Here is a 10,232-nt window from a genome sequence, read left to right as displayed (position 1 = left end):
TGAAGATCCATTTTGGTTACCCAAAGAACCTTTCAAAATCCGAAGAACATTTTTCCATTATAAAGAACCTTTTGTCCAATAGATGGATGTTAAATGTTCTTCATGGAACCACAGATGCAAATAACGAAGCTTTTTTTTAGTTAACTTTAACGCTGCCCATCTTACCGGACTTCGCCCTATATTTTGCGCTATTTCGGGCGTTTCTGTTCCCTTCATTTGTTCGTTTTTGTAGATTGTAAATGGTAAGCTGGCAACGGCACTGTGGGGTAGAAAAGCTGCGGTTTCTAAGCTCTTCCCAGCTCAAAAGTTGATTTACAGCTCAGGTTGTAAAACGGTTTTTACGAGCCTCGCGCGCCCGTCATTGGGTATCACAGATGAGACGCGCAACGGGCTCGAGGTAATATTGGCCCCTCTCTTTCCTTCTCACGCGCTGTTGAACTGAAAAGCTCAGAACGAGGACGTCTGTCTGCATTTCTCATTGTTTTTCATTTGTGCTGAATATTTTACTTGTTATTTTATTTTTTTACTCTTTTTAAAAATCGTCTGTTTACTTTAGCCCAGCTATTATAGGGAAATCTATTTTAAATAGGTCGTTTTTACATCAAATGGTAAGTGCAGCTACAAAATCAAACAATATATTTTTGCCTTTTAAAATAATTTGTATTGACTTTTCTGATTAATCAGTCGCTTTATCAATGACTGTGAAACTAACTGGAAAAATTGTCTGGTCACACACTGTTGAATGAGAGATTTCTAATTAAATCTAAAATATTAAGACATTAAGACAAGTTTAATATGAAGTCAGACAAGTCAAATTGTGTTATGCATTTGTTTTCTATGAGTAAATCTGAATTTATTGGTCTGGTTTCTTTGTTAACGAATAATTTAAATTTGAAAGCGAGAGGGTTCTCTTAATTTACTACCTTACTGCATTGCGGCGAGAACAGAGAGAGAGAGAGAGAGAGAGAGAGAGAGAGAGAGAGAGAGAGAATTTGGCTTTCTTTCTAAGCAGGTTTCTCAAATTGCCTCATTTCGTTTTGAAAATTTGAAATTTGGCAACATGAAGCTACAAACTGAAATAATATTCTACTCACTGAATACCTCAAAATAGCATCATTTTCTTTTTAAGAGACGTTTTAAAATGGTCTTTCAGATATATAATTGCTCGTAATTATTTTTAAATCGAAAGGATTTAGCTTAAAACGAAGAAGTTTCTTTTTTTCTTTTTCTTTTCTTTCTTTCTTTCTTTTTTTTTTTTTTTTTTTTTTTTTTTACATCTTTTTGGGTGCGTATTAGGCAACGCCTTTTCATTTTGTTTTCTGGACTGTGGAAACAATGTGCTCCCAATTTTCATTCATTTATGAGCACGCTTTGTTCCGTCGTCTATATATACCCTGTAGAACCGAATGTGTGTTTCCACTGCACATTCACAGATTCGGTTTTAGGGGAGTATATGGACGATGCAAAAACGTCTGCTTTCAAGCTAAAACCCAAGTTATTGGAGACATGCACGAATAAATATTTATTTTCGTTTAATTGAATCAATTGCAATTGCAAAACAATGCTTAAGATTAATATAGCTGACTTCTTCAAGTCTTTGTTTTTTCATTGCCGTTCAAATTTACCTAAAGGTTAAAATGTCGTGATTTTATCTAACGTCTAATAATATCCTAAATAATTAGAACATTACCAAGTGTGTACTGTATTGAATTGTGTTTCTTTAGTTCTCCTTTTCTTTCTTTTAGAGGACAGAGATTCTCCGAGCTCTGCTCAAGCCTGGAACATTCTACAGCACCACAATAAAATACAAGTTCCGTTTAATGAGCTGAACATGACTTGAAAATATCTGTATATGTGTACTGAGCTCTAATAAAATGTACAGATGTGTCCTTGTATTTTTATTAATAAAAATAATAATATTAAAAATAATTATATAGTCTAAAATATAATTCAATAAGCTATATCTCTGTTAATTGTTCATCTATTAATGTTAATAACATTATTTATCAATTATTTTTTATATATAAGTATTATGGAATAGCCTATTTACATTTTAAAACAATGAAGAAAGGTTTAATGCGTCTGTTAGGTTTTCACATATTAATATATGCTTATATTCTTGTTCACATAGCCTAGATGTAAGCTAAGTAGGATAATAATCAACATTGGTATAAGAGTATTATTTGTAGAAAGAATAATTGAGATGCAGCTCACACACGCAGTGGAAAGCGCGCGCGTTACTGGCCCGCGCACACGATTTATGGCCCGCGCCCAGTTCTAATGGCACCATAATGACCGCTTGCAGACAACTGCACCGCCTCTATAAAAATACATTAACACATAAATAAATATCAAATATCTAGAGCCTTAATAAAGAGTTTGTATTATGGTTACAACGAAATAAAAATAATAATAAACAATAGGCTAATAAAAATATATGGGTTTTAAGAATAATGTTGAAAAGCACAATTTGCAGTGAAATGCCGCGTTTGGAAGGTGAGGAACGAACGACATCTAGCCTATATAGAATCCAAAGGGAATAGAAAATAATGAAACTGAGAAGACGACAAGAATGAATCGGCCAAACCATACCGCATTAAATGGAAATCTATACAAGATTAAGAATCATCCTAGTGGATGATTGGCATGTAGAATGTAGGAAACCGTTGAACATGTCCTTCTGCATTGCAGAGCATATAACAATGAACGACAAATAGCCCAACACGATCACATGAGAATGCGTATCAATAGTATGCGTGTGTAATCTCGTGCATATGATAGCCTACGCAGTTTTTCGCGTGCATATGATACGCACTTTATGGCGTGTAGGCTATATAACACGCTCGGTAGTCTTGGATAGGATTAGTGGTGTGGGGTTCGTGCGTATACTACGCTATAAAGTGCGTATCATATGCACGTGAAAAATTGCGTATCATATGCACGCCAAAACTCTTTTGGCGTATATATTCTACGAGATTACGATACGCATTTTCGTGTGATAGCCTACTGGAAACAAAAGTAAAGGAGGAAGGTGCAAACAATATGAATTTAGATCAATTAATTTAAAGTCCCCCTAATTTTTTCCCTTAAAACTCATCTTTGATCACCAAATTAACAAAAGATTTTTCCCTGTGAAAATATTTTTCTTCATGCTTTAAAATAGCTTGGATGTAACTCTACACCTTTGCGTCATTTATATGAATATGCTAATCAGCCCCGCCTCCACTCACTCGCAGAGATCCACTCGGTCAACTTACTGAGGTAAACGCTGCACTGTAAAAAATGATTTTATGTTGAAGTAAATACTACAGAAAAAGCAAATGAAATTTTTACATGAAAAAGTTAGTTCAGGCAAGAATTTAAAAAATAGGTAAATTCTATATTAGTAATTGTAGAAATTAAAGTGTAAATATCAACATTATAAAATTAAGTAAAGCTACTCAACTTTTCTGATACTGGTGTTCCCATCATGCACTGGGCCTTAAATAATTAATGAGGTTGATCACTGTTTTCCGGCTGTATTTACACTGTTTTATCATTGCTTTTGTGGTTAGGATTAGTAACTTGCCATTTTGTGACATTTGGAGTTTATTTTCTACTCAAAATGGCACATTCATACTCAAAATCGACCGGAATGTTACTGTCATTGTGTAAGTGTACCAAGTATTGAGGTCTCTGTGTTACTTCTAATAAGTATGGTTTCTACATAATATCTATTGTAATATTTACTTTAAAAGCACACACTTTAAAAGCATGGTTTAATTCAGTGTTATATTGTTTGAGTAAAATGCATTGCAAAAGAAACTTCAACTAAGTAGAAATTACTCAATCTTTTACTGGCCAAGTTATTATTTTCTTTGTTAATTTCACTTAACTTAGTTAAGTAGAGTTACTTAATTCCATATTTGAAAATTACTTAAAAAAATATGCATGCAAAAACTTGCAAAAGAAAAATTAAGTAAATTTTACTTATCGTTTTTTTCAGAACGTCAGTGGAAAAAGGCATATAGTTCATCATAATATACATCATATATATTGCTAAATATACTCGATTTTTCATATCAACTGGAAAATATAACCTGACTTTTTTTGAGACTCCCCTAGGTCAGAGCGGGCATGGTTGACGTGATTGGATACAAGATAGTTTGTGACGTCACAAACACCAGCAATTTCAAACCGCGTTTTTGGATCACTGAAGTTTTAAAGAGAAAATATTCAGCAATGGTGTTGACTTATGCATTTGCACATGGTTTGTCTTAAAGCATATTAAAAACACAACATAGACATATAAACAACATTTAAAACTTGATTTTCACCACAGGAATAACTTACCCTGCTTCTCAATCAGCTCCCTAGCTTCCTATAGGTTGTGTATCAGTATACCTTGTAAATTAATGTGGCCGACTCCCTGATCAGTGCCCTGACTAGTGAACTAGGGAGCTGATTGAGACGCACGCTTAATGAGAAAGCAGCTGCAGCAAGTAATAAACAGCTATTAGAATAGGTTAGCTCTGATAAATTATCTAAAAGAAACAGGAAATTATATAAGAATATAATGTTATCTAAATGTATGTATTTATTGTTCCTTTGTTTGTTTCATTATGAATATTAAGGCGTTAACGCTTTACTCTCCAGTTCAGTAGGTGGCGGTAATGCACCTCAAGCTGGTTTACTAACCGCCAATAAACAACATAAGAAGAAGACGAAGGAGGAACGTGATTGGCTAGAAAGCAGGAAAAACTTCTGGATGACGTCACTACACTGGGACAGGAGCTTGCTTTGCCCTTGCGTGGAAAATTAATGCCATTTCAGTTGTTGTGTTTCGATTAAAGTAGATTTCTTCTGCGCTGTCATGTCTCTTGCTGCAGAGGCGTTCGTCTCTCAGATTGCAGGTAATGTTGACGCGTGTTTGTTTTGTAGCGAGAACATAGGCGTGTTAGTGGTGGTTTGTGCTTGAGATGGACAGGTTAGAATGATAATCTGTAATTCTTTTCATCATTGTCATTTAATTTCTCTGCATATTAGCAAAGTAAAGCCAGGTCACGAGTATGTTATATATTTATTAGATGTCTTTGCAACAGTTACAGTTGTGTTGTTTGTAGTGCTGTTGTCAGGGTCAAAGATAAAGAAACCTATTAAATGTTTAATAACATAATGTGATCTGACATAGATGGATATTTAAGGGTTTAGGGTTTCTAAAAAATGGAAAGATATAGTATTTTTTGCGAAATGTATGTTTTCAATTTTGTTTTTTTTAATCGCAGCTGCTGAGCCATGGCCTGAAAATGCTACTCTGTACCAACCTCTTAAAGGTACCCCCTTTTTCACAGTTACATTTAGCATGAGATCTTCACAACCACATAATAAATGAAATGAAATGCACATTAATATGTTTTCCCTTTTTTTTTTTTTTGCAGAGGATCAAATCCTGCTGTCAGATTCTGCATCCTCTCTGGCAGTTCAGGTGAAAATTAGTGCCATAATCACCCTGTTCAGTCACACACACTTGCTGGTTCACATCTTCAAACCCAAATAGTTTGTCACATGTTTTAGGTTTAATCTTGTTTTGCAGACTTTCCTGAGGATGTGTGGCCTGCCAGTGCAGGTGTCCTGCCGTGCCAATGCTGAATACATGTCACCGTCGGGTGAGTAACAAATTCTCTCAATTTTACTGTCATTTTCAGGTTTTTGTTTTATTTATTAGGGATTTGTTTTTCTTATCTTATGTTGTAAAGGCAGTGTTATAATAGCTCTGTCTTTGTCAGGTTGAATGTATGAGTTAAAAGATTAGTCCACTTTCAAATAAAATTTTCCTGATATTTTACTCACCCCCATGTCATCCAAGATGTTCATGTCTTTCTTTCTTCAGTCGAAAAGAAATTAAGGTTTTTGATGAAAACATTCCAGGATTATTCTCCTTATAGTGGACTTCAATGGCCTCCAAACAGTTGAAGGTCAAAATTACAGTTTCAGTGCAGCTTCAAAGGGCTTTAAACGAATAAGGGTCTTATCTAGCGAAACGATCGGTCATTTTACAACTGTATATGCTTTATAAACACAAATGATCGCCTTGCACGTGCTTCCGCTTTCCGTATTCTTCAAAAAGCTTGCGCTGTATGTCCTACGCCTTCCCTATTCTACTTGCGGAACGAACGCGGCGCCAGTTTAGTTTTTTTCTGTAAGTAGAATAGGGAAGGCGTAGGACATACAGCGCAAGCTTTTTGAAGAATACGGAAAGCGGAAGCACATTCAAGGTGATCATTTGTGTTTATAAAGCATATACAGTTGTATTTTTTTTTTTTTTTTTTTTTAGAAAATGATAATCGTTTCACTAGATAAGACCCTTATTCCTTGTCTGGTGTCCATTATAAGGAGAAAAATCCTGGAATGTTTTCATCAAAAACCTTAATTTCTTTTCGACTGAAGAAAGAAAGACATAAACATCTTGGATGACATGGGGGTGACTAAATTATCAGGAAAATTTTATTTGAAAGTGAACTAATCCTATAAAGCTTGTTTGTATGCCTCTCTATTCATTAGGGAAGGTTCCTTTCATCCATGTTGGAAATCAAGTTGTGTCAGAATTGGGGCCGATTGTTCAATTCACAAAGGCAAAGGTATCACTCTCACTCTAAAAACAAATCTGAATTATGAAATACTAGAATATTTGACTGTTGGCTGACATTAAGCTGTTCATAGGGTCATTCTCTGAGTGACGGGTTGGATGATGTCCAGAGGGCAGAGATGAAGGCTTACATGGAGTTGGTCAATAACATGCTGCTGACTGCTGAGGTACAGACCTGCACACATCAGGATGTCTTTGTGTATTACACACACTACCATTCAGTTTGTGGTCGGTTGGATTTTTAAAGAAGTCTCTTATGCTCACCAAAATGGCATTTATTTGGCCATAAATACAATAAAAATGTAATATTGTTATAGAACTGTTTTCTATCTTAATACATTTTAAAGGGTTAGTTCCCCCAAAAATGAAAATTCTGTCATTAATTACTCACCCTCATGTCGCTCCACACCTGTAAGACCTTCGTTCATCTTCAATTAAGATATTTTTGATGAAATCTGAGCGCTTTCTGATCCCCCATAGAAAGCAATGTTATTACCGTATTCATGGTCCATAAAGGTAGTAAAGTCATCGTTAAAATAGTCGATGTGACTACAGTGGTTAACCTGTTATGAAGCGACGAGAATACTTTTTGTATGCAAAAACAAAACAAAAAGTCGCATTCTGATGTAGAACCTGGAAGCGCTGCACTGTGTCTATACAATGTGAACAGTGTAGGAGACTGACAGGGAAGAGAAGAAATTGTTGAATGCTTCATGTAACTATTTTAACAATGTCTTTAGTACCTTTCTGGACTTTGAATGTGGTAATTACATTGCTTTCTAAAATCAAAAATATCTTAATTTGTGTTCTGAAGATGAATGAAGGTCTTACAGGTGTGGATTAATGACAGAAATGGGTATTTTTGGGTAAACTAACCCTTTAAAATGTAATTTATTTCTGTGAATTTTCAGCATCATTACTCCAGTCTTCAGTGTCACATGATCCTTCAGAAATCATTCTAATATGTCGATTCGGAGCTCAAGGAACATTTATTATTATCAATGTTGGAAATAGTTGGGCTGCTTAATAGTTTTGTGGAAACCATGATTTTTCAGCATTCTTTGATGAAAAGAAAGTTCAAACGAACAGCATAGAATGTTATTCTAACTATTAATTGTCTCAACTGAATGCCTTCCTGCTAAGTAAAATTATTAATTTCTTCCAAAAAAAAATGTACAAATAAAATAAAATAAATGATTGATAAGTTTGTTTAAAATTGCTCAATTTTCAGCACATTATGTATCTTTGCTCATGGATTTCTTTAATTATACTTTTTGTTTTTCATTTTTATGTATTTATCTTTTACATGATCATTTTCAAGTGATAAACTGTGCAGAGCAGTGAAACTATGCCTCTTTCTTCTAGTTGTATATCCAGTGGTGTGATGACTTTACTGCTACAGAGGTATGTTTCACATATAAGCACGTCCACAAATCATATATAATGCGTATCTTAATAACTAAGATGACATCAATGGCACCAAATGTCAGCATATATAATCATGGTATGCATTTAATGGTAATGTGTGTTCAGATCTCTAGGCCACGATACAGTAGTCCCTATTCTTGGCCCCTCAATCACATTCTGGCCTATCAAAAGCAGTGGGAGATACGGAGGAAGATGAATGCAATTGGATGGTCTGGAAAGAATATGGAGCAGGTATTTTTTTGTGTGTGTGTGTGCAGATAAATGAAGTGTAATTCATTGACTCAGTCATTTCATGTGTTTACTTTTCATAAATATAGCCAATGTGCACTACTAAGGCTTTGTGTGGGTTTCCTCTTCTCAGGTGTATGAAGATGTGAGTCAGTGCTGTCAGGCCTTGTCGCAGCGATTAGGAACACAGCCCTACTTTTTCAACAAACAGTACGTTTTTTGCACATACAGCATTAGAGAACTTTTGAACAGTAGTGTACACATACAGACATGCAACATAACTCAATTATTACATGGTATCTTTGCTAACTGTTGTACGTTTAAATGTCACAGGCCAACCGAACTAGATGCTCTGGTGTTTGGTCATCTTTTCACCATACTCACCACACAACTGACCAGCGACGAGCTTGCTGAAAAGGTTAAATCCTACACCAACCTGCTTTCTTTCTGCCATCGCATTGAACAGACTTACTTTAAGGAGCACGACCGAGAAGGCCAGTCGGTGTCCTCGCGCCATTCCAAAAGCTCACTACCTTGAGCGTCACCCTTTGCCCAATATTTCTCACTCCTTTGATCAGGCTGAAATGATTGACATCTTTGATATCCTTGGATTAAAAGACTTGAAATTGTTGTCCTGTTGAGTTTAAAACATCAAACAGATCAGTAGGAGGGAGAAAAGGGGCACTAAATAAAGGTTTGTGAATATTTAAGCGTTCCCAACGTGTTTCTGAACTACTCCTTTGCCTGTTCGTAATGCCATAATGGGAACTTGCCTGCCGCAAAAGTAGAATTAGGTTTCATATTTAGTTGATGTAAATCTTTTTTCCACTGTGTGACGCCTTTGTCTGATATGTGTAAATGGAAAGTGCCTATGAAGTATAATAAACTTCAAGTTGGACGTTTGTTTCTGTGTTAATGAAGATGTCTGTTCATGCAAAGTCTAAATGTGTTATATGTACTTTAAAGCACTATAATGTAGAGGCAGTTCTCTAATATGACACAACGCTCACAGCATAATTCTGCTGTTTTTGCTCCAGCAGGGGGCACATTGACGCTGCATAAAATTAAAAGCATAGCCTATAGTCAATATTTAGTAAATACATAAATGGATGTAGTGTCATTGTATTAGCTTTTAAACAGTTTTTATTGTATTTAAATATATAGTGGAATTACATGACAATCTTATCTTAAAGCTTGCATATTAATTAGAACACACAAGTACTCATTAAGCAGATTTATGTTTCAGGTACAGTATATGCATCAAATATTTAGAAAAAGAGATTATGAGAATATGCATCTTAGATGACCTTTCAGAATCTTTTATTCAGAGTTTATTAGTTTATTCAGAATCTCATTATATAATCTGTAAAATATTGGAGCTGTTAATAAATAATCTCTGCCCAAGCTCTACTTGTGATATGGATCTACATGAGTATATATATATATATATATATATATATATATATATATATATATATATATATATATATATATATATATATATATATACATACATATACACATACATATACACACACAGTATACTGTACTGGTCAAAAGATTGAGGTTAGTAAGTTTTTTTTTAATGAAATAAGAGATTATTCAGCAAGGATGAATTACATTGATTAAAAGTAACAGTAAAGACTTTTACATTATTACAAAAAATATTTTATTAAATGCTGCTCATTTGAACTTTCTATTCATCAAATAATCATGAAAAAATGTATTAAATTTCTGTAAAAATATTAAGCAGCACAACTGTTTTCAACATTGATAATAATAATAAATGTTTCTTGAGCACCAAATCATATTAGAATGATTTCTAAAGGATAATGTAAAACTGAAGACTGGAGTAATGATGCTGAAAATTCAGTTATGCCATCACTAAATACATTTTAAAATATATTAAAATAGAAAACAATTCTTTTAAATTATATTTCACAGTATTACT

General features: G+C 34.3%; 1 protein-coding gene across 1 annotated transcript; it reads left to right on the top strand.

Annotated features, from left to right (window-relative positions):
- Positions 1 to 4,731: 4,731 nt before the first annotated feature.
- On the top strand, positions 4,732 to 9,184 carry mtx2 (metaxin 2). The gene is made up of 10 exons (XM_048200718.1): positions 4,732 to 4,892; positions 5,265 to 5,312; positions 5,418 to 5,464; positions 5,573 to 5,645; positions 6,541 to 6,617; positions 6,700 to 6,792; positions 7,991 to 8,029; positions 8,159 to 8,284; positions 8,415 to 8,491; positions 8,615 to 9,184. The coding sequence occupies exons 1-10, from the start codon at positions 4,853 to 4,855 to the stop codon at positions 8,817 to 8,819; spliced, it is 825 nt and encodes a 274-aa protein (XP_048056675.1). The 5' UTR covers positions 4,732 to 4,852; the 3' UTR covers positions 8,820 to 9,184.
- The last annotated feature ends 1,048 nt before the right edge of the window (positions 9,185 to 10,232 follow it).

Source organism: Megalobrama amblycephala, linkage group LG8 (assembly GCF_018812025.1).
Source record: "Megalobrama amblycephala isolate DHTTF-2021 linkage group LG8, ASM1881202v1, whole genome shotgun sequence".
NCBI classification, from domain to species: domain Eukaryota; kingdom Metazoa; phylum Chordata; class Actinopteri; order Cypriniformes; family Xenocyprididae; genus Megalobrama; species Megalobrama amblycephala.
This window is presented reverse-complemented; position numbering and strand designations above follow the sequence as displayed.